Below are 24,291 nucleotides of genomic sequence, written 5' to 3' on the forward strand. Positions count from 1 at the left end.
GTCTTTCTAATACGCCAGTTTTGAAAATCTACTACTTCAAATATGAAGACAGTCTTCCATCATCTTCGGTAATTTGTAACAGTAGTTATTACCCTCAGCCGGATTTGCTAAACATTTTTGGTTTGGACTGCTGACTTCAGCTTTCATCAGTTGGGTCTTGCAACATGTTGGTTGTTTTTTTTTTTTAAGAGGAGCTGCCATAAACCCTGGAGAGCAGCACTGGGGAATTAAATTTCTGTTCCCTATACCAAGCTCATGCTGGGAGTTCCATACGGTCCATGAGAGCCAGCAAGCCTCTTTGAGAAAGTGCAGTCAGAGGACAGCAATGCTTGGCACAATTACCTTTGCTGTTGAGATAGTCTATCATCTGAAGTACAGCTTTTAAATCTGTTAACAGATAATTAAGTGCAACACAGCCTTTTGGCCTGGGAAGGATAGCTTCTTACGCCTGAGGCCCTATGAACGGCTGTATGTTCTGAACTTCAAAGAGGAGCAATAAAACTGTTTATAAATCCAGACACCTCTACAGGAGATCCATTCCCGTGTTTTCACTTATGTAATCCCACAAAACATCAGTCATAGGTAATTCAACACAATAAACTTTAGAAATAATTCAGTGTCGGTGTTGGTCTGGGCTATTAACCTGTAATACAGGTTGGCAAGCGCTGACCTTCCAGCCAACAACCGAGCAGCAGTAGCAGCTTTGGGCTGTCGGTCCTGCCTTTGCAGGCACCCCTGCCCGTGTCTGCCTCCCTGCGGAGGGCTGGGAGGTGCGATGGGTGCGTGCTCGGGCAGCGCAGTACACGTCTGACTTGAGCGTTCAGAGAAGGCACTGGTTGCGTAGACTGACCCCTCCGGGGATCAGCCACACGCAGCTGCCAAGCTCAGCGTTAATTGCGGCCTCGCTGGAAAGTCCACCTTGTGCTACATTGTCTCGCAGATGTTGGTACTGCTGGATGGCCCCATGGCAAGGGGAAGGAAAGCAAGCCTGACCGGGCTATTTTTTAAAAGGTCTGATGTAGGAATCACAAGGCGAAACTGTTGGCCTGCTCTGTGGGTGAGGTCAGACCACAGGGTCCCCTGGGGAACCCACAGTTCTACTCCAGATATTACCCACTTGCTGATAAGGGATTAGGAATGGCACAGCAGTGTTCTCATTGCCATCTGGACCGTGGGCGCTGGCTGGTGTGCCTCCCTACCCTGTGGCAAATGTCAGCTCAAATCTCACTGAAAGGGCTTCGCCCAAGTTGTCTTTGTCTTTGTCAGGAGCAAAGAGCAGAGCTCTGTAATCATCGGTTACAGTCTGCCCTGAGGGTCTTCGGTCATGAATAGGCACCTGCAGCTCACAGAAAAGCAGGATTAGAGGGACCACAAGTGACTGCGAGTGCCTGTGCCTGTGCAGAGGGACCACAAGTGACTGCGAGTGCCTGTGCCTGTGCAGAGGGACAATCGGGTACCCCAGGTCTTGTCTGACAGGCGGTTGTCCAGCCTTTCCTTAAAAACTGCCAGTCACAAAGACCCTCTGGTCTCCCAGGGTACCTTCATCCAGAGCTTATATTTCATTATCATTAGAAACATGGCCAAAGATAAACCTGTTTCTCTCAAAATCAATCTGATCGTTTCTAGCCCTGTCATGCTGTTGGCTTACGTGCAGCGATCTTCTGCAGTCCTCAAGCTTTTTCTGCAGTGCTTCTGCCTGGCCCCATTTTGTTCTCGTGTTTTCCAATTCTCCTGAGCGTTGTAGTTTGCTCTGGCCTTGGTTGAAATGCATCCTGAAGATTTTGGACAGCCTCTCTCCTTTATCAAAACTGCAGTTTCATCCAGTACTCCAAGGCTGAAATCTCTCCAGTTTAGCATCTTCCAGAAATCCTGTAAGTATACTCTCTATTCCTCATTCAGATCATGAAACAGTTTAATGGCATTGAGCTCAGGATGGAGCCACGTGGAATCATTTTTGCATTGCCTGCCCCTTTGACAGTGAGCTAGTCTTTCCAAACATCGGGTTGTGCCGGCTGCATTCAGGTCACGTTTGCCTGTTGTTTTGCTGAGAGCATCACGTGGGCCAAAGCAGAGCATCAGCCCCTCCACCCTCTGGGCTGGGGTGGGCTGGACAGGGCTCTCCGATGGTGGCCAGGCCTCCTGGGGCTGGCACGGCTTTCAGGCTCCTCCTTTGAACACAGCTGGTCCAGGCATCCAGAGGCATCATTGAGCAGCAGCTACTGTCTCTGTGGAAAATCCCACCTCCTCTTCTACATCGGTTTAGTGCTAACAGTAATGAGAAAGGCTGCTAAAAGTGTCTGTAGTGGGAATTGAGCCATTCCCACTACTGTCCTCATCCCTGTGAGATGATGAGACTCTTTGCAGAGGCTTCCTGCAGCAGTTCTTCATTGGCAGGGCCTTCAGCCCAAAAGGGGAAAGAATCAGATGCCCATCTTTGAAGCCAAGTGTCACTCCTGTGCTAATTCACACTCACAGGGCAGGATTGAGGCACTTTGCAAATGTCAGCGTTGGGTGTGTGAGTCTCCCCCATGTCTGCTGGCCCCAGAGGCTCGTTGTGAGTGGGATTCCTCCCAGCTATCATCTCAGCTATGGTGGCCTCAGCAGACACAGCACCTTTTGCACAGGGTGGCAGAGCTGTGACTTAATCGTGGTCCGTTTAGTCACAGGGGAGCCTGTGTCAGCGATGGGAGAAGTGGGATCCTGGCTGGCCGAGATGAACTGATCTGGTCGCCATGCTCCCTGCTGCCACCCACACAGTGCAGCTCCCTCCCTCACATGGGCTGCTCTCTGGGAGTGCTGTCCTTCTCTATGCTGAGCAATGCCAGGAACCTAATGATAGCCCACTGTGCTGGCCACTGCAGGCAGACGCGGGAAAGTCTTACTGCCTCACCAAGAGGTTTTCCTGGCCCTGGCCACCATCCCATCCCACCTCACCCACTTATGGCTTTGGAGCACATTTTCTCACATAGCCAGGGTCCTGTTGAGCTGTCATCTTTGCAACATGAGAGATAAGGGGCTGCATTTTCAGCTTGCTGTGTCACAGGGAGCCAATCTGTTCCTGTCTGGTCTCTCCAGCCCAAAGGCCAGACTCTTCTCCCCACCACCCCAGCTTTCCCTTGTGCCCGCAGCTGCCCCGTACAGCCCCTGTCCTGAGCAGACCAGCCCTCTCCACCGTCCGGTCCTGCGCCTGTTGGGTGAGAACCAAGAGCACATCCAAAGGATGAGAGAAGGGGTGACCTGGAGGGATGGCCTCAAAAAGGGTCCCAACTGGGTACATAGCACTCAAGGCTACGGTAGGACTTTATCAGCAGCACTGCTGCCGGGAGGGACGAGGCGCTTGTTGGGGTATTTGGGTGCTCCTGGCCGTGGTCTCTCAATGGCACACAGGGAGCTTTTTCCATTTCATTTCTGCAGGTGGGAGCTTTGATTTCCCTTGCAGGCTCTCAGCCCCCTTAGCAAGGGTTTGCTCCTGCTTTTCATTACTATACCAGACATACTCGATCTAATGGCTTCTACAGGTGGCGTGGGGTACAAGAAGGTCTGGCCACAGTTGTCAGCTGTCATCCAGAGTCAGAGTTAATCCAGGAAAACAGTAAAAATTAGTAATGTATAGTGCATTCCTCCAATCCATACGCTTTCCATTAGGTGATCTTCCATCCTCCTTAGCACAGAAAGAAAAGCCTGCTGATGGCAGTCAGACTCTGGAAGGCAAGGATTGGTCGTGCCTGGAAATCCGATCTCAGCTCTCGCATTCCTGGACATGCTGTCTATGCAGGGAATACTCTCCCACCTTTAAATCCAGGCAGCAGATGCTGGCCATGTGCACAGCCTCCGCCTGCAAGACCAGGAGCTTCTGTGGCAGCAGACATGCCCGGCGTGGGGCCATGCCGAGGTGATGCAGCCCGGCATGTCCTTGCACTGGGGTCCCATGTGCTGGCTTGCCTCTCCCCGTGTCTGGGGGGGTCTCTCAAGGGTAATCGCCTTGTCCCACGTCACACCAAAACGTCATGCAAGTACAACAGCCAGGGCAGCACGGTAAGGAGGTGCGGTTAATTCTTTTGAGAGATAGCATTTTGACGTTTTTTATTAATAGTCTGGTGAAGAAATTCCTCTAGATCCTCAATGTCAAGAAGGTTACAGTATTCTTAAACCAATAAAAAGAAAGTGAGACGTTCAGCTTTCTTAAATAAGCTTTATCTTCAATCACCCCTATGCTTTAGTGGCTCAAGAGCAACAGTTCAGTAATAAATATTGTACAAGGCAAACTCCATTGGTAATTATGTGCGGATGAGGAAGTGGAAAAGACAAGACATTAATTTCTAAGTGTGACTGCACATGCTAAGCCTGGCCTGGGCCCTTTGAGGTGTCACGAGCAGGCTGGGGCTGCGCTGTGTGAGATGGAGCTCCATGTGTTGGAGCTGCAAAAAGGAAGGGGTCTCCCCCCTCCAGCTCCTGCTCCAGAAAAAAAAGTTCCAGAAAGCTCTGCTTTTGGTCCCATTAGGTCACTAGCTTGAAGGGCTAAGTCTGATTTGTTTGGGGTTTTTTTTGTTACTTTTACAGAAAATGTGATCAATGGGCAGGACTACGAGGTGATGATGCAGATAGATTGTGAAGTGATGGACACCAGGATCATCCACATCAAAAGTTCATCTGTCCCTCCATACCTCCGAGAGCAGCGCAGAAATCACACCAACACCTTCTACAGCGCATCTCCCTCCGTCCCCGAGACACCCCACGCCCTGAGGAGGGCTATTGTCAAATCCCTGCAGTAGCTCCTGTGGCACGGCCTGTGCAACCAGCATGCAGCAGGTCCTGCTGCCACACTGAGCCCCATTGCTGGCAGGTCCCCAGGGCTCCTGGCACATCGGCACAGTAAGGGCAGACCCCGATTAGCCCACTCCTGTGCCTGACCCTACCCAACGTCTGCATCCTGACCGGGGTTTTTACAGCTCAGCTGTCCCCTTGCCGGGGACAGGCCTGGTGGGACGCACACAGCATGCCATGCCTGGTGCCAGGGGTGTGGGTGATGCACATTGCTGCACTCCTGGTGTCGGCACATCAATGCCTGGGGCTAGCACTGGAGGGACATGGACCATCCTTGCTACTTACGCACTGTCCAAAATTGTGGGGTTGGTTTGTTGGTTTTTTTTTGTTTGTCCCATTAAACTGTCTCCTGAGGTGGGGTGCTGAGTGCTGGAGTCCTGCCTAGAGACACTGTGCTCGAGATCAGGCTTCTCTGCCGGCAGTGGGCTCGGGGCAGCAGGAGGAAGCAGTGTTTGTCTCCGAGCTGTGGGTGCAGGGAGAGCCACAGCCTTGCACCCCACCCCGGCCCTGCGCCCCAGCAGCAGGAGCATCCCTTCTCTGCCAGAGAGGCTGTGCAGGGCCTGGCCAGACAGCCCTGCTCCTCGTCACCCCTGTGCACACCACACACCTGCCCCAAATTCCTTCCCCGTGTGCCCTCCCTTGCCGGGAAGCGGTGGGCGGCTGCTCAGGGTTGCAGTGGTACCATGGGGCAGCCCAGCCTCAGCCCTCCAGCTGGGGGGTGGCAACCCGCACTTACTGCCAAAGCACCACGAGCAGAACAGTCCTCACTGCTGGGAAGCTTGTCCCCCGCCCCGTGAGGGGCACGAACCCCTCACCTGTGTGCGCTCGCCCGCAGACTGCTGCTGTCATCCCCAGCCCATGCAGCTGCGTGGCAAAAGGCTGGCGCGTGGCCCAAGGGTGGTGATTTAATGCGTTTCTAAAGATTGTACTGCTGTTGGGTTGGGTTTTCCCCCCCTCTTCCCCACCTCCCTGTTTTTTGTTTGGATTTTTTTTTTATTTTGTGTGCGATATTTAATGCGTTTCACAGCAGACAGCCTATGGAGCTGGCACTGGCACTTCTGGGGCAGAAGAGCTGCTTCGGTTCCGTGGGACACAGCCACAGCACCTTCCTCCCGAAACAGACACACACACTTAAACCCACACGCCCCTTCTCTGCCTTGTCAGCACTGACAGATGCCCGTCAAGCGTCAGGGGAGCGTGCCGTTTGCCCCCGAGCACTGAGCTACTAGACATGGCTCTTGCTGCAATCGACTGCTGCCGTTACAGAGCCCGCTGCAGAGCTCTGGTGACTGGTCTCGGGTTTGTCAGCCAAGCCCTGGGCCGGAGCGGGCCTGAGGGGCTCCGGTGCGGTGCGCTGCGGTGCTCAGCTGGGATGAGCCGCCAGCAGAGCATTGGCCTTTCCTAATGACTTCAGCATGTTACATTATTATTTTTTTCCCCCCTTTGCCGTTAGCAGAGAAGATGATGGCTTCAATTTGCCAGCCTACTGCCTTTCCTTCATTGTCTGAACCGCTCGGTGACTGACTGACGTGTTTTTTATTATTATTATTTGTGTGTGTGCGCGCATCTGTTAGGAAATAAAAAGTTGATCCTGCAGCAAGACAAACAGCTCGGGGAAGGTGAGGAGGAGGGTGAGGAGCAATACACCCCTGTAAAGTATGTGCCTTGCAACACTATGGAAAAGTTTTGCCCTTTGCCACGTAGTCAGCGCAAGCTGCGCAAGGCCCCCCGTCCCCTCGGCGCTTGCACTGCTGGGAAGCGGCTGGGCTCGGCGAGGGGTTTGGCTGCGCTCCTTGCACCAGTTCTGTTTTCCTGGCCCCGGCCCCACCTGACTGTGGGCCAGCTCACACAATAGTCAAAAAATAAAAACGCTGGCAGTGCCCCAGCCAGAGGCACGCAGCTCCCCCGCAGCCCCGGGCAGGGGCAGCCAGCTGCTCTGGGGGCGCCATTGGCTGCCAGGGAGCCGTGGAAGGGACCCGGGCGGTGGTGGCTGGGCTTGGCACAGCCCGGCACCTTGGAACGGGCTGCTGGGGGACTCGGGGACTGTCCTCAGCCAGCACCCGTGGGCTCCGGTGGCGGAGAGCATCTCTTGTCCCGTGTAGTTCTTCTGTTCTCTGTGTCCCTAGCACTGAAGGCAATAAAATGGTTCTTTTATTTATTATTATTATTGTTGTTAATACTGTTTTACTTAAGCAAAAGGCCAGTGCAGTCTCTGCCGGCTCTTGGGCTGTGGGGTGGCTCTGCTTGGCAATGCCCAAGCTACATGCACCGGGGGGGTGGGGAGGTGGGGGACAGGCAGGGAGCGTGTCTCACCACAGCCCCTTGTGACCTGAAGGCAATTGCAGTTGTGACGGAGCCAAACTCTTCTCCGGGCTGGACGCTGCCACACCACCAGGCCATGGTTCCAGGCCCAAGCAGCCCAGAGCCACCTCAGAGGTCCCCTCCAGCCACTGGGCCTTGCTGCCACTTGGTTTGTAAACTGGCACTCCCCCAACCAACCAAAAAACCCCTCGTGCATATCCTTGCACCCAGAGGGTGAACCAGACCCAAAGAAAGCCCCGAACGGCTGCAAAGGTACTTGATCTTTTTATTATTAACAGCAGGTAAATACAAGATGCTGCCGGGCTGGAAGGGCCAGGGCCATGCCTCTATGACAGGCTCCCAGTGGCCAACAGCCGGGAAAGGGCGAGCACAGCCGTGAGAGGGGACAAGGGCTGAGACCCTGCGGGAGACGGAGTGGCAGCGGGATCGGGAGCAAGGGCTCCCCCAGCTCCGCAGCTCCCTGCCCAGGCAGCCCCGCACCTGGCACAACAGAGCCTTCACCTGGCAAATGCCAAAGGGGGACTATTTCGGGTTACAAAATGAACAAACAAAAGCCATCTACACGTATTTACAGTGTCCTCCTCCCGCTGCTGGCTCGCTCCGGACGCGAGTTGGGGCTCAGGGTGCTTCCAGCCCCCCAGAGCAGGTTGCAAAGGGCAGAGCCCCAGCCGGAGGGGACAGTCCTCAGCGTAAGCGCCAGCACCAGGGGCTGCCGGAGCTGCGCTCGCAACCCCATTGTACAGCAGGGTCTCCAAAGGGCCTGCTGGCCGTCAGCTGGGAAGATGGTCCTGAGAGGTGGGACATTGCCACGGGACACGCGCCCCCCTCCACCAGGACAGACTGACATCAGTGTCCCGCTGGCACCCAGTGCCTGCAGCAGAAAGGCCAGCTTTGCGCTGGTTCCGGGTCTCTTGCTGATCAATATTAGCTAAAAACCTCATCAGGAGGATCATGTCTGGGCCACCTCCTCCTCTCTGGTCAGGAGTGCTGGGTTCTGTCCTCCCAAAAGAGGGACCCTGCCCACGGGAAGGGAAAACAGGAGCAAGGTTACAGCAAAGACGAAGGGGGTGGTTCTGGCCTGGGGACTGATCTACAATCCACCATTAAAAAAAAACAAAAACAAAACAAAACAAAAAAAAAAAACAGCTTGAAACAAAACCCATCATTTACTCTTTGATTTGTACAAAATAATAATAACAATAAAAATAATAATAAAAAGGTGCTGGTGGCCCCTGGCTCGCAGTGCCCCACTGTGGCAGGGGGTCTCAGTAGGCAAAGATGACGTGGTAGGTGACTTGGTGCCCATTGTCCCAGGCATAGAGCAGGCGGTCCTTGGGGTTATAGTCTATCTGCGTGGTGTAGGCGTACTCGTTCTCAAAGAGCAGCCGGGGGATGATCTGCGTGTTGGTGTGCGTGTCAAAGGCGTAGGAGATGTTGGCGTTCCTCTTGTTGTAGCTGTCAACCGCATACAGGACCCCGCAGATGACAAAGCAGTTCCCGTAGAAGTTCTTCCGCAGGCCCGTCCGCCACGTGGTCTCCTTCTGCGTGCTGAGGTCAGCTGCGTTCAGCTTGCTTAGCACTATCACCTCCTGGTTGAAGCCCTCGTAGCTGATGGCCGGGTAGATGACCCACAGGCCGTTCTCATCCACGGCAAAGTCCACGTCCGAGTGGCCCCGCCACCTCCACGGGGTGGACTCCTCGTAGGCCACGTCATGCAGCATGGCCCAGGCGGCCACATACCGCTGCTTCAGGTCGTATTTGATGATGTTGCGCGTGAAGGCCCGGTTGTAGTAGAAGGAACCGTTGTAGACAACGTGCCCCGTCCCGATCCAGCTGTATGGCAGCTTGTAGGAGTTGCTCCAGCGCCCTGCAGGGCAGAGATACCTTGGTGAGACCCCCCCTTTCTTTGGGGTAGGTGGCTGCCAGCACCCTCTGCCCCCAGCTCTGCGTACACTCCCTCCCCAGCCACCAGCCGCAGCCTGGCGTGGTGACAAGCAAGTCCAGAGCCACCAAGGACAGCCTGACCTGCCCCATGCTCTGAACCCCACACTCTGGGTACCAGTGCCCAAGAGGGGAGGGTCCCTGGGCAGAGCATCCCATGGAACGGGGATGCTACTTGGACCAGCTGAATGGCGGCCAGCGCAGCATCGAGGATGGTGCAAGCCCACCTTGCTTGAAGTTGTCGAGGTTCCTGAACTCCACAAGCGTGTTCCCATAGTAGTAGTTGGTGACGTAGATCCGCTCCTCCCGCGCCAGAGGGTCCTTCATCCAGGCCCCCTCATTGCGCCCGTAGGTGTTCTGGGTGGTGGGTCCCGAAATAGTGGACAGCGTGTCCTTGCAGCGCCCTGCGCAGGCAGAGAGAGACTTGCGAGGCCCAAGGCAGGGTGGCCATGCCCTCCCCACACCTGCTGGGGGTCTGCAGGCATCGTCCCCCTTCCATCTCCCTGCCCACCCAGCAGGTACCCCCGTTGCCTCGGCCTGGGCTCAGCCTCACAAAGCCCAGCAGCACCAGGCTGATCCTGCAAAGAGCTCCCCATGGCACTAGCGCTGTCCCCACCCTGACTGAGACATGTCCCAGATCCATCTCTGAGGAGGTGTCTTCCTGCCCTGTCCAGCCCCTCAAACTGGAACCTACTGTAGTCCCCTTCCAGAGTTAACAAGCAAGTAAAATCTGGTGCCCCAGTAAAGCACTTGCCCAGCCATCATCTCCATGACAACTCCCACCTGTGGCCAAATCCAGGTGTGCTGCACTTAGCAGGACACACTGTGGGCATGAGCCAGCCCCCATGCGCACAGCTGGATCGGTGCAGGACATGAAACACTCACCAATGATGTTCCTGATGTCCTCCTCCTCCAGGGCCTGCTTCGGTGTGGCAGGGATGGTGGGGCTGACCGGTGTTGCAGGGGTCCTCTCCTGTTCCCAAGCTCCTGGGCTGCTCTCCAGGGCAGGGCTCGTCTCCATGTCATTCAAGGTCCCAGCAGTGGTGGCCACGGCAGGGCTGAGGACGGGGCTAGTGGCTGCGGGCAGGCTCTCTGTGGCTGTGGCCACCACTGTGCTGGCCAAGGCCAGTAGCTGAGGGGTCCCCTCCTCCGCCAGCCCTGCCGGGGCAGTTGTGGTCTCTGGGGTGAGGGTCAGTTGGCTCACAGTGGTGGGGTCTGATGTGGGCCCCATGGCCGTGGCAGAGGACAGGGGCACTGTGGCTGTCGCAGCACTGTCGGTGAGTGGTGGGGTGGTGGGGTTGCTGCCGGGGGTGGGCGGCCATCCCACCGGGGAGGGCTTCCTCACACCCTCGCCTGCCCGGTTGCTGGGCCTCAAGAGCTGGTCCTCAATCAGCAAGTCCACCGTGTTGTCCCCACTGAACAGCTCGTCTGCTGCCAAACACAGGCATGGGCATCAGTCCCACAGTGAGCAGGAGTAGGTCCCCTGTGGCCCCTCTCCACCTGCCCCACCGCTGTGGCTCCTTCAACCGCTTATCCAGGCTTTCTTTTACTAAATCCATGTGATTTTCCTCTTAATTTCCAGCCGAAGAAGGGCTGGACGATGGGCAGGGTCTGATGGTGCCCACATCAGGAGGTCAGTGAGACCCCATCACATCCTTGTCCACCACCTCAGGCTCAGCAGAGCAGGAAGTGACCGCCCATGCCCTTTGCTCCTCCTCATCTCCGGGATCTCACAAACCCACACACGGCCGTGCTGGCTGACCTCGCCACTCAGCCGGCTCTGCACAGAAAGGGCACTTGCCTTGTTTGCCTGTGCTGCTGGGCCCTGGTGGCTTGGCCCCCGGCTCTCACCATGGCCATTGCCACGAGGAGCACTTGCTGACCCTCAAGGCAGCCAGACACGGCTCTGAGCTGCCTCCCTGCCACCCCAGCCACTGCACAAACCTCCCGGGATACCATGGGGTAGGTAGATCTGCAGGGCTAACATAAGTAATAGACTTGCATTTACTTTCAGGAAAGGTGTTGATGCTGGGTGTTTTAAGCCATAGCAGTGAGCCATTTCCTTAGCTACGAGGGATTTTCCATGGAATAACAACACTGCACTGCTCCCCCGTGCAGGGCTCAAAGGCTGCACAGTGGTGAGGAACCAACTGTCCCACCTCCTCCTGCCCCCAAGCCCTCCTCTCTATGGTGGCCCCCTGCACTTTGCCCACACGTTCCCAAGGGACAAGGCAGGACTCGGGGACAGATGCTGGCTTTGCTATGGGACACAGAACAGCCATCCCGCTGGACGCAGCTACAAACCCAACTCACGTTGCTCCTCGATGTCATTCTCCGACTCAGTGGACTGGGCTTTGTAGTAGGTGACCCCTCGGACAATGGTGGGCTTAGAAGGAGGCCAGCTCCTTACGCGCAGCTTCCTCTGCAAGAGCTGCTCGGGCTTCTCGTCCTCTGGAGAGAGGTGCAGCTCTGGGAGGGACTCGACAGAGTTGATCTGCTGGGAGATGGTTTCATCTTTCAGGAATCTTTCTTCATATTTGCCCTGGAAGAGATGCAGGAGGTTGTTATGGCACGGGCTGGAATGGCTGTGTTTCAGGGGACAGGACAGGTCAGGCTGGCCAGCCGAGCGCTGGGTAGGATGCTCTGTCCTCCCTGCTTCCTCAGGATCAACCTCAGTCCCTTCTGCCGTGGGAAAACCCCCAGGAGACAGCGGGGGCAGCAGCCCAGCATTGCCTCCACCTGACCTCAGTGCCACCCAGCAAACCTTGGACTCGGCGCTCAGTAAGGCACGGGCAGTGGGACGCGAGGCATGCAGGCAGAGCGAGGGGACCCCAGGGCGGCGTTAGCAGGGTACACTCCTCACTGCAGCCACTCGCACGTCCACTAGCCGGACGCCCCCTCACACGCCAGGGACGGTGCGCAGCTGATCCATAGAGAGCGTGCAACACGCACCGAGCTTTGGTAGAGCAGAGAGGCTGGAGGCACCTCCCCAGCGGGGCCAGGAACCCCCTGGAGCAGGGACCATGAACTGCCCCCTCCCAGGGCAGGAACAAGAAACCCCCTCCGGGCAAGGACCAGGACCTTCCCCCCAGGCAGGGACCAGGAACCCCGGGCAGAGGCAGCCACCAGCTGCCGCAGCTCATGCCTGAAGGATTTCATCTCATTAAAGGAAATCGGAAAGACAGCCTGAAGGTTGAAGCGGTGCCCATTTGGCTGAGAAGACAAGCCCAGGGTTCCTCCGCCGCCCTGCTGCAATTAGCGGCAAGGAAAGGGGAACATTGGGAAATGAGGTCACTCAGGGTAATAAAAACCCTGCATTTTTATTAAAAGCCCACGCTCTCCTGCCTGGCTGGGGCTGGCTCCTCTCCAGCGGGCAGCAGAGCCCCTGCTCAGGTTATGGCCCGGGGAGCAGGGGGAGAGGGGCTGGGAGCGCTGCTGCACACCCTCTGACACAGGACACGGGTCCCCCCCCGAGCGGAATAACTGACACATCGTGGTCAGTGCCATTTTCCCACCCGCTGACCCCCAGCGCACACATGGGAGCCTGCCCTTCTCCTTGTGGGGACTTGGGGAGCCCACTCCTATGTGGGACCCGCAACACCGGCTCTCAGCTGCCAGGGTCGAGGTGGGGGGGGCGCAACTTGCAGGCTGTCCTCACCCCCAAGAGCTGAGCACTCCTGTTTGGAGCTGGAAATGATGCAGCAGCCATTCCTCCCTCCCTGGACACCTCCTTTGCCCCTGCAGAGGGGACCCTGGGGTGAAGGCAGGATGCTCCAGAAGCCGCCCGGTACAGACCGGAGCAGCGTGAGGCCACCCTACGCTGCGCCACCAGAGCAGCAAGGGTGTCCTGGGCAGGTGTCCCCTCTCACCCCTCTCTGGGACCGCACAGGAACCGCTGCCCCCGGCAGAGGATGTCCCTGTGCTGGACAGACCCTGCAGGGACTCCCATGGTCTGGGGCTGGGGACTGGAGCTGGCGGGATGCCCAACTCTCTGCCCGGAGCCAGCCAGGCGCAGGGATAATTCCCTGGGAGGGAGGGCGACAGGCTGTCCCTCCACCGAGCCCCCAAACCCTGCTAATCAAAGGCTCCGAGTTTCCCAGCACTTCTTAGCCGGCCCCACAATGACATCATTCTTTCCGAGCAGCGTGGCCGCTGCTGACCTCGAAAACCAACAACCCCGTGGGAAGGGGGGAGGCCTGGGGAGCAGCCTGCTCCCGTTCCCTCCTACGTCCCGGCGGCAGCTGGGCTGTGCCGAGAGAAGCAGGCTGGAGCCGGTGGCACGGAAACAGGGGTCGGCCAAGCCAAGAAGAAAATAACCCCGGGCCAGCGGCCTGCCGTGGTGGGGGGAAATCCAGGAGACACCCTCTGGGCTGGCTTGCACAGTGACTTCAAGCTGTGCAGCCCTCTGGGGCGGTCATACCTCTGCATGCGTATAGGCAGCCTCTGCGTCCCGCTGCAGCGAGCTCTCTATGTCGGCAAGGCTGTTGGTGATGAGGCTGGAGCAGTTCTCCCTGCCCCTGCGGTGGGGATCCTGCAGACCCTCCTCCACGTTGGTTCCTGCCCGGTGGCTTCCCTGCGTGAAGTTCCTGGACATGCCCTAGAAAAGCAAAAGAAGATACTTTACCCAACATAAAAACAAGGGATGCTCCACGGTCTGCAAACCACAGCCCAGGAGGCAGCGAGCTCTGTGCTGCCATCCCGGGCTCACAGCTGGGCTTCTCTGTAGAGCTGCACACTTCAGCTGCCTAAGAAGGCACTGCCCTGGCCCCAGTGGCATCCAGAAACTCCATCCCTGGTGTGCACACGCCAGATCTACTCTTTGCCATGGGGCCCCAGGGAGCAGGAGAGTGGCCTTGAGGCTCTTCAACAGCCATCTGCAGCCATGCTTGCTGGCTCATAGAAGCAAAAGACAAGCTACAACATCCCAAGTCCCAACATCATGTCCTTTCCCTATGGCAGCAAAGTTCACCTCCCATTTATTAATCCCACTTTCCTAGCAGGGTCACAACCTGGCCGGCTGCCACCTGCCTAACCCCAAGGCAAGTCCTCAAGGTCAGCATCCCACTTGTCCGGTTTCCGTTGTCCTGGTCCTGCCCCACTGCCTGAGTCCCTGCACTCAGGGACTGCTTCTCCCCACCATCCTCTGCTCCCACAGAAGAGGGAGAGAATTTTGGGAGAGGAAGAGCGCCAGTGACCGTCAGAGAGCTGTCCCGGACTGGGAGGGAGCTGGGGTGAGCTGCAGCTCATCGGGCAGCCCAGGGCAGGAAAACCCCTTTGGCCTTCTTAGTTCCCCAACCACAGGTACATCTTGTCACCAAGGGGTTGTTTCAGTCTCTGCTCATCACTCTTTGGTCTTTTACATCTTAAATGGCAACTACTTTGAATTAGGTGGCACATCAATCAAAGAGCTTTTACACAGAGACTGGGGGTGGCTCCCCCTGATCCTTCACTTTCAATCTGTCCTGCCATTATTTTCTCCTAAAGCCCACCATGACCTCCATCTGCGACCTCAAAATTGCCAGCTGATGTGACAGCTGCAAACTGAAGACAAAGCAGAGAAGCTGCCTCACTAGAGAAAGCGCTAGCTCTAAGGACCAAGTATTTGGGGGTTAATTCCCTCGACTGACACCATTTGTGTGAAATGCCTTGTTATACTGGAAGTACTCGCAATACCTTCTCATCTCTGCAAAAACACCATCCTGAGTTCAGTTAACCACCAGCCCCCTCCCTGAGTATCTGAACTCCCGGTCTTCACCCAGGAATTGCGAGACACAGCTTTATCATGCTATTTTATGGCTGAGTCAAATAACACGGGGACTTTTCAGCGAGCATTTTGCTGTGGTAAGAAAAGGAATAGGGGGCCTCATGATGCTCTCCTAAGAGCAGGGCAGGAGCAGAAGCAGCTTCGACACACTCCTCCTTTTGGGATGACGGCTGATTCCGACAGCCTTGTGCTCTTATCACTTATTCTGTGTAATGTTTGGCTTACGACTTGCTTAGGAATAAAATCTGCCTCCCCTTTAGTGGGGAGGCACCACCAAAGCCCAGCCTGTGAAGCTGCTTGAGGCTGCTCAGCTTCTTCACCGGGAAGCAGCTGCCAAAAGCACACCCGCCTGGGAGGCCGATGCTTTGAAGCGATGCCAGGCTCTTGTTCAGCATCTCAGCTGTCCGTTGTATCAGATCCCATGGCTGATGCAGGGTGTGATCCTCCTCCTCTCAACAGGAATTTATGTGCTAAGCCAGCCGCTGGAAATGTTTCACACCTGCTGCCTGCACCAGCAGCACTGGGGAATCTCCATCTAACCCAGAACCTCTCCTGTCCTCCTCCATCCCATCCAAGTGCTCGCAGGCAGCTTCAGCTGCTTGTTACGTGATCCTATAGCCCTGCTTCTGGGAAATTAAAGACCCAAATCTGTGAATTCCCTCCTCCTACACCTTCACTGCTCCATCTCTGGCCGAATTACTCCAGCCAGACCAGAGTACTTCTGCCCATCTGCCTCACTGCGATGGGCTGTGAGCAGAGCAGCCACACCGCAAGGTCACCCCAGCGTGCCCAGACAGAAAAGTCCCACCAGCACCGCTCACACTGAACCTCCTGTGCAGGAACAGGCTGGTAGACAGAGCCACGTTGGTACCAAAGAAGAGCGCACATGAAGTAATCCCTCGGGTCATCTGTCAATACCCAAACTCCTAATGCTTACCTTACCTTAGCCTCCGACTTGACCATCTGCAACGTCTTTGAGGAACCTGCACTCCCCACCCACTGACCTGATGGGCTGTGTCACTCTGGCCTGATCCGTTTAAAGGTGACAATGTCCAACAGCACCATTTTCCACATTTGGAGTACTGTGTCCAGTTCTGGGCTTCCCGGTTCAAGAAGGACAGGGAACTGCTGGAGAGGGTACAGCAAAGGGCTACCAAGATGATTAGGGGACTGGAACACCTCTCTCATGAAGAAAGGCTGAGGGATTTGGGTCTTTTTAGTCTGGGAAAAAAGACGATTGAGGGGGGATCTTATCAACCCTTATAAATACTGAAAGGGTGGGTGTCAGGAGGATGGGGCCAGGCTCTTTTCAGTGGTACCTGGCGACAGGACAAGGGGTAACGGGCACAAACTTGAGCATAGGAAGTTCCACCTAAACATGAGGAGGAACTTCTTTCCTTTGAGGGTGCCAGAGCCCTGGCAAAGGCTGCCCAGAGAGGTGGTGGAGTCTCCGTCTCTGGAGGCATTCAAAACCCGCCTGGACGCGTTCCTGTGCCACCTGCTCTGGGTGACCCTGCTCTGGCAGGGGGGTTGGACTAGATGATCTCCAGAGGTCCCTTCCAACCCCTGTCATTCTGTGATTTTCAGTCAACTAGTTTCAGGGTGAGACAAATTCATGGGCTACAGATCCATAAATGATACCAAAAAAAGGCTGTCTCCTCCGTCACCCCTAATCTAGCTAATGGTGGATGTTAAATAGCAACAAACCATTGATCTGTCCTGATGGGGCCTTTTGTGTTCACCGCAGCATCCTCTGCCCATGGGACAGGGCTCACCCCCACCACGAGCCCCACGGCTACCAGTGCTGTGGCAGCAAAGCTCCCCAATGGGGATGCGTGGCATGGGGCTGGTGGCACAGCTCCCAATTCCCTTGCTCCTCTCCCCTAATTAGCAAAGACTCAGCAGCAAACCCAAGTAACAACTGGAGAAATCGCTAAACCACAGGAAGAGGGTGGGATTGCAAACAAAAACATTGGTTCTTTGTTATTTTTAGACCTCAAAACCCCTTTTCCCCCTTCTGGATCATTCACCAGGCTTGGAAGCCCAGAGCCCCCCAGGAAAGCGTGCTCCTCTCAGCTGCCTCCTTCCTGACCCCGGGATGGAGCATGCCGTGCCTCTCGAAACACTTCGCAAGTGGAATTTTGGCTTTATAAATCATCGCCTCTCGGCCCCTGGCTGCAGACAAACGGGACTGCTCCACTCCGACAAGAATGTGGAATTACTGTCCCAGATACAGACCACGGGAGAAAACTCCAGTATTTAATCTGGCAACCTGTTGCTACATAGCTGAGCGCCGCTCAACAAACTGCAAACCCCACGTTGTACTAGCCAAAGAAATATTAAACTGTATGGAAGTAAAAATGATTTCACTGGAAGTCTGCTCTAAAAAAAAAAAAAGGAAGGTACTTTATCTATCTTTTTAGCAGCACTAAGGGTTCAGTTCTTTTTAAATGCAGGCCAAGATGTAACTTGGTCCTTAAGGAATTTGACCTCCTTGACTACCAGCTGTCCCAGCGAGTGTGTCCCGGCATCAGCCCTGAATCGCTCACCCCGACATCAAACAGCACAAACGCACCTGGTTGAGGGCAACTATCACGCCAGCACAGACATGAAATTGAGAAGAGGAAAAACTTAACAGCGGGCCCTTTGGACCCCGAGGAGATGCTGGTCCTGGTGAGGCCACAGCTGGGATGTCACACCTAGTTTGGGCCACAAGGGACGGGGGGAACTGGAGAGGGTGAGGGGAGGCTGATGGGGTGGTGACGCCCTGGGCACTGCCTGCAAGGAGCAGTGGAGATCTAGCTTGGAGAGTCTAGTCTGGTCTAGTTTGGTCTAGTGAAGTTTCAGCCAAACAGTTAATGAACATTTCTTCCAAAAGGAACAAGGCTCTGAATGCACCAGAGGTACTAAGTACATGACTTGAGGCAAGGCCCACTGAAAGCAACAACCTCAAAGGAGAACAGGACTCATCTTACCTCCTCGAGCTTTTCCACCCGACCCACCAGCTTGGTTGTGACCGAGTGCAGCTTCAGAAGGTCCAAGCCGTAAAAGGCACTTTCCAGCATCTCAACAATGGAGGACAGCTGCAAGGCACAGGGAGCGCACTGTCAGTCAGAGGCCCTTGCTATGAAGTACTCTGTGTGCTTTCTACAGCCGAGAAGTCCAGCGCAATACGCGCATCTGAGCACAAGAACTTTATTAAAACAGGTTTTTCTTTACATAGCCCTGCCACATTGCTGCTGCAGTCAGGAGCAGAGCAGGCAGAGTTTCAGGAGCATGTTTTGGGTGCTGGGGATTAGTGAGCAGAGCAAGGAGGAGCACTGCCAGCTCTAGGCAGGCTCTCTCACAAGCCCAAAGGCTTAGCTACACTACCAGTGACGTGACTGGCAACAAAAGAGGCAACAAGCATAAAAGTGACTTTGACATCAGACTCTGAGCTCGTGCCATCCCGTGCTTTTTTTCCTGGAACAAGAAGAAACTTGTTAAAAACTTTTAAAACGTTCACAAATGCATGAGAGAAGCAATTTCAATTCAGTGCCAGCCTGTCAACAGTTTGCTTCCCTGGAGGACAACTTTATCAGAGGGATGCTGCCTCTTCTTCTGAAATGGGTGATTGAAATCACCCGTTTCAGAGATGCCCTGTGTTGAATTCACCTCCTTCCTGCAGCAGGAAGGGTTGTGTCCCCGCGTCCTGCCCAGCAGCAGCCCCTGCTCACTGATGCTGGGGGCCCAGACAGCAACACCCTCCTTCTGCATTTCATACGGTTCCTGGTGCTCACTCCACAGAGGACAACACTTAACCAGGCACGAGCTGGTGGTGAGAACTCCCAGGCCATCCTGTGCCTCTGCTCCCTCCTGTCACATGTGTCCCCACACATGCACCACAGTACTGCAGACCTCACAGCCCTGACGGCTGAGAGGTATTTTAAATGCATGGGAATTAGTACAAGGCAGTGACATTTTCTCCCAGCAGCTACAAACTAGTCAACAGAGCTCCATAAACATGGGAGAAGTACAGGCAGCACTGCTGGCAGCACTCTGAGTTTCCATCCCGGCCTCTGCAGTCTCCCTGTGGAGCTGACAGCAAAGGAAAGATTTTTTTGAGCCAGATAAAATGGCAGCATTAAGAGACAGGGATTGTTTTATGGCTACACATCCACTTTCCACCAAGAACTGGACGGAGATGACCGATATAATGCACACAACCTGCCAGACAGCCACTGGAGATATGTGCTTTCCCTCCAGGCTGGATAATTTCCATCAAGACACAAAGGTTGCAGACTTTATTAACCACCTTCCAAATCTTCCTGAATGCAGACTCCTTGTGCAGACTCTGCATCCGAGACCCCCAAAACACACACCGCGCCTACAAGCAGAGGAGCAACAAGCTGCAATTTCACAAAAATACATCTTAGAGTCAGCTACACCTGCCAACACCGAGTTGATCCTCGCCAGAACACCACACTGATCCACACACCAACTCACTATTTCCTTCCCTTCGCCCACTGCAGACTTTGGCTCTCACTGTCTGATGATCCATGCATTCCCATGGGACCTTATTAAAGGCACGGATGGGACCGAAACCTTCAGCTGGCATGCCGAGCGCAGCCATTCAGCACTGTGTTGGGGTGCCCCAGGGGTACCCCTGCTCCCCAGGCTTATCTACTGCCTTCCTTGCCGCTACCTTGGGGACACATCCTCCAGCCACCCGTCGTAAGGGAGGGCTCTCATTCTGGGGACCTTTCCACAGCTTTCCCACAGAGTACCTAGGGTTTTTGAGTCAGAGCCTGGTAAAACACAACAGACACGGAGCACAATCATGTGCATCCCGCTGCTCGACCAGGCAAGAACAGTGCTCATCAGACCAGCAAGGAGAGTAAAAACCCTGGGGCTGGTAGGAGCAATGAGATGGCCTGGCCTGGCCCTCCCCACCAAAGAGCGTGGGAGCTGCTCCTCATGAGTCACATAAGAACCGGAGCTGTGTCCTCTCCTGCCTCCCGGCTTCTTGTTGCTGTTTCCAGCGCGCCCGACCCCAGGAGGGACTCTGTGGTCAGCGAGAAAGCAGGCCTGTTTTCACAGCTCCCGGGGTTTGACTTTTGCAGCAAATGAAAACCCCACGTGTGTATATTTGGATAAATCTTGTGAAATCGTTTGGCCACAGATCCTTGCAAAATGAGCCGGGGAGCCTGGGCCAGTTCCTAGAGGACAAGCTTTCACACCACAGCTGGCTGTGAGCAGCTCCCCAGTGGGAAGAGGCAGCCGGAGCCAAGGGTACAGCTAGCCACGCTGCTCTGCTCCTGAAGGCTGACTGGCTCCGGAGAGGACCAGGAGAGAGGTGTGAGCTGCTGGTGGAGGAGCTCTGCCTACCTCCCGGTGAGGGACTTCAGGGGTGGCTCTGTCACCCCAGAGGGTGACCCCTTCCCTAACCACAGAGAGCTGACGGCTCCTCATCTAATACCAAGTGGGACATCCTGGCTTCTCCTGCAGGTGAGGGACCACCAAACAACTCCAGACTGGGACTCCTCCTTCCCTGAAATGATGGATTATCTGTCTGTGCCTGTTTACCTTCCCTAGCTGCAGGGGAGCTTGGACAAGAAGCGGCTAACTGTCTGCAGTCGGACAAGACGAAACACATCCTCAAACTCCAAATTAATTAGAACAAACCCATAACGGTGGCCCCGGCTGCAGGCTGCCCCGCAGCACCTCGCACGCTGCCTGCCTTCCCACCTGAGCTGGGACTGGCAGCACTGCCACAGAGCACATCCCATCACCACCCACATGAATGCCACCAGCCCTCAACCTTCTGCTCTGGAGACTCCCAGGGCTGGAAGAAGCCAGTGGTCCTTTGGGGAGGATTTCTGCTGCCCTATGCAGGTAACAAACTGGAAATGCCAGCTGCTAGACCAGCAAAAGTAAGCATCCAAGAAAAGTCATGAGTACTTAAGAACTTGGAAAAGAGGTACATGTTACTAAAGAGATAAAATACTATTAGTATAGAAGCGTCAGCGTTTAAAACAACAAAACCCATCCAGCCATCAGCCATCTGTGTAACACACCCTCATGCTGACGCATCAGCAGCTCTTGGCCCATGGAAGCCAAAGCAGCTTTGTGCGTGGATCCTCGGGAGCCCCTCTCTGCGACGGGAACAAGACCTGGCAGCTGTTGAGTGGAGCAGAGCCGTCCCCCCGGGGACACTTCGCACCCGACAAAGGGCAGGGAGCAGCCCAGTCCCTCCTGGGCTTCCTGTGCAGGCAGCCGTGGCAGACCCCAGGCAGCAGGGGATAAATCGGGCAGGGTGCTGCTGAGTGAATCATCAGCTGCAGCTGCTCGAAGCAATCCCTTAAACCGAGCTTGATTTTTATATCCAACGTGCAGATATAAAAGTAACCAGGAGATGTTTTAGACAAAAAGTTTAGGAAAAGTATTCTTTAGAAAAAGGTCTGAAAGAAAAGGCTTCAGCAGATCTCCCCCTCCAAGAAGAGCCCCGAATTCAAGCTGCTCTCCTACCTTCAGGTCGCTGCTCTCTGCCTCCCGCAGCTTCTTCAGCCTGAAGTCCCCCTCGCAAGGATTGAGCGCCGAGGGGGGGGCCACACACGCACACTTGCAGCTGGGTCCTGATGTGATGGTTTCCACCGTGTAAAAATCCTCCGCTTTGAAAGCGCCTTCGTTAATCCTTTGGCAGGCACCGCGGCCCAGGGGCCTGACCAGGCATTTGCACCGACAGTCAGAGCCTTCGGACACTGCCTTCACCTTGTCGTAGTCACCTAACAGCTGAGCACAGGTCACCAGCAGTTAGCAAACTTCTTGTCCTCTGCTTGCCCAGCAAGGGACAAGGACACCCCGGGCCTTGAGGTCTCAACAAGGACACCCTGGACACCCTGAACCTTGGGGAAACTGGCCGGCTCTTCCTAAATCTGCTGACCAATAAGTTTTCTAGAGAGTGCAGAGCTTTCTGATCCCTACCTACAAGGGGAATGAAAACTGGCTTCTTCCAAAAGGGTATTTTTTATTCCGCTTTGTGTAAAGTGGACCTAGCCGCTTTGAATTTTAAATACAAGAATTTTGAATTCCTGCTGTCTTTTAATGCTCTGTGTCCAGTAGACCCAATAAGTCACCTGCTACCCTAAGCAAGATTTCTTTACACAGGCAAACAGGGTAAGGGTGCCCTGGAAGGGCAACTGAAAGCTACCCTATAAGTAGCTTAACCTGGTGGTGAAGCAGTATTTCTGATTAGCCCCATACAATGCCAGGAATTTCCTTTACGGAGATTTGCAGACAGCACTTCTGAAAGCCCAAGCACAAAAATAACTTTGACGGTATGTTTCCAATAGTCTCCACATTAGCCATTTCCGAGGGCAGATAATAGCACACAGTCTGATCAGCCAAATCTAGCAGAAACCTCCACCGCATCCCACTGGCAGGGAAAGAGCCCGGATCCTGGATCCCTCCCCTCTGCACACAAAGAGGCTCCACCAGTTCCCCTCCCAAGGAGCTCCCTGGTTTTTTAGTCCCCCTCAGGGAAACAACAGGATGGAGGCTGTGAACGTCGCCCCGTTGGACTTCAGCGAGTTCACTGCACCCCCGGCAATAAACTCCCCGCAGCTGCACCCTCCCAGCACCGCCCGGGAGCGCCGGGCGAGCGCGGACACCCGGCATCACCCAGGGTACGCGCAGCAGCGCCCAGCACCGCCACCAGCGTTCCCCCCGGCGCTGCCCAGCCCCGCGCCGCGGTGCCCCGCACCCGCCCCGCCAAGCGCCCAGCATCCCCAGCAGGTACCTGGGAGAGGATGTTCTCCTGGTTGTCCGCCTCGTCCTGCAGCGGCTCGGCGGAGGGCCCGGCCGTGCCAGCGGGGGGGGACCCTGCCCGGCAGCCTGCGCCCAGCGCGGCCAGGCAGAGCAGCAGCGGCAGCAGCCGAGCCATGGGCGGGCGGCGGAGGGGGCCGGGACCGGAGCCGGAGCCGGGGCCGGGGCCGGCGCGGAGCCGCCGCTGCTCGCTCAGGTGCGGCGCGGCGGGCGCGGGCGGGGCCGGGCCGGGCTCCCGCCCCGGTCCTCCCTCTCTCCCTCCCTCCCTCGGCGGCGGGACGGGCTCCCGGGCGGGGCCGGGCGGGCGACGGGGCGGGGACGGGACGGGGCCGCCCCAGGCGGTGCTTTCCACCTGCGTCGGGGGCTCCCCGCAGCTCACCCCCAGCCCGGCGGTGCGTGGGCCCGGTGCTCAAACTGCACAGGCCAGCACCATGCCCCAGGTGTAGGCACGGGCTTGCGTTTGCCTCAAAACGGGCCGGTGGGCCAGGGGGAGAAGCCGCACTCACAGCGAGCGGCACAAGAGGCCGCGCAAAGCTGTTGCTGAAGCAAGGTTGTGCACCAGTGAAGCACCCCCAGTCCTTAACACACACGTGTCCCAAAACCACACCAAACCTGGTGCCTGCGGCCCTGGGACAGGGCACCTCTCTAGAGGGGGCTCAGGCTCTCGCATCCCATTGCTCTGTCCAAGGGGCAGACTGGAGGGATGGAGCTGCCAGACACAAAGAAAACATCTTGTGTGAGAGAGGAAGCATCTGTGGCACAGGGGACAGCAGAAGCTGCTGACTCCAGGGCCAGGACCGCAGGCTCCATGTGGCGTGGCACCGTGCCTCCCTCTCCTTCAGCCTCCCTGGGAAGCAAAGCTTGTGGAGAAGGGGGCAGGGATGTGCGGGTCCCTGCAGAACAGAACAGGAGGGGAAGCAGCCGGCGAGGATGGGAGGACAAGGACAGACAGCCTTTGGGCAACTGGAGAGCAGCAGGAGGGGAAAGGCATTTCTAAAAGCCTCCCCCCACCAGCCTCTCTCAAGGATAAAATGTCCCTCAGGCACCATCTCCTTCACTTCCATTTCTGCTGCTCAGTGCTGACAACAGCTGAGCTTCCCCGGGGGCAGATACCCCATCTGTCAGCACAGACTGCCCTGAGGCTGAAAGACCAGGGCTTCAGGAGCCCCCTGCTCATGTCCTGCAGGGCCTCCAGGAGACCTCAGCTGGCTCAGAGCGCTGGACCCCCAGGCAGATGTGTCACCACCAGGGCTTGCAGCTGAGAGCAGCCCCATGAGGTCCCATGGCAAGCAGCACCTAAAACTTTTTAACCCGTTTTCCAAGAGTCACTTTCAAGGCTGGAAAAGGAAGGAAAACAAATAGACAACAGTATTTCAAAACGAAAAGGAAAGATTTCACATGTTACTGACATTCTATGTTGATTTATTTTCTTTATAAGGGGAAGAAAGCCTTCCTGGTGGTATTTGGCTTGGGTTAAAGACAAGTTTAAGCCTGTCCTTTGGGGGCAAGAGGAGACAGCAACAGCAACAGGCACTTTGGGTTCACTGTGGTCATCTCTAAAGTCTGAACATTCCCCCTTCAAGAAAAAAAAAAAAAAAAAAAAAAAAACATAAAAAACCCACAGACAGAGGAGGATA

General features: G+C 55.8%; 2 protein-coding genes across 6 annotated transcripts in view; one reads left to right on the forward strand and one right to left on the reverse strand.

Moving 5' to 3' along the window:
* ATF6 (activating transcription factor 6) overlaps positions 1–6,989 on the forward strand; it is an 82,569-nt gene extending 75,580 nt beyond the window's left edge. For all 4 annotated transcript variants that reach the window (XM_063343231.1, XM_063343230.1, XM_063343233.1 and 1 more), the window contains exon 16: positions 4,561–6,989. In XM_063343231.1, coding sequence (XP_063199301.1) covers positions 4,561–4,772 — 212 coding nt within the window. In that variant the 3' untranslated portion in view covers positions 4,773–6,989. The remainder of the gene's footprint in view (positions 1–4,560) is intronic.
* A 415-nt stretch (positions 6,990–7,404) lies between these two features.
* On the reverse strand, positions 7,405–22,899 carry OLFML2B (olfactomedin like 2B). Of its 2 annotated transcripts, none has more exons than XM_063344765.1 (8): positions 22,629–22,899; positions 21,359–21,622; positions 17,827–17,934; positions 13,508–13,684; positions 11,401–11,629; positions 9,973–10,515; positions 9,315–9,491; positions 7,405–9,013 (listed from the first exon to the last, which is right to left on the reverse strand). In XM_063344765.1, exons 1-8 carry the CDS (start codon positions 22,770–22,772, stop codon positions 8,412–8,414), a joined length of 2,244 nt encoding a protein of 747 aa, XP_063200835.1. In that variant the 5' UTR covers positions 22,773–22,899; the 3' UTR covers positions 7,405–8,411. The 2 variants fall into 2 exon arrangements, with proteins under 2 accessions (XP_063200835.1, XP_063200834.1); XM_063344764.1 differs by having other exon boundaries at positions 9,973–10,518.
* Between the last annotated feature and the right edge of the window lie 1,392 nt (positions 22,900–24,291).

Source organism: Chroicocephalus ridibundus, chromosome 8 (genome assembly GCF_963924245.1).
Source record: "Chroicocephalus ridibundus chromosome 8, bChrRid1.1, whole genome shotgun sequence".
Taxonomy (NCBI): Eukaryota; Metazoa; Chordata; class Aves; order Charadriiformes; family Laridae; genus Chroicocephalus; species Chroicocephalus ridibundus.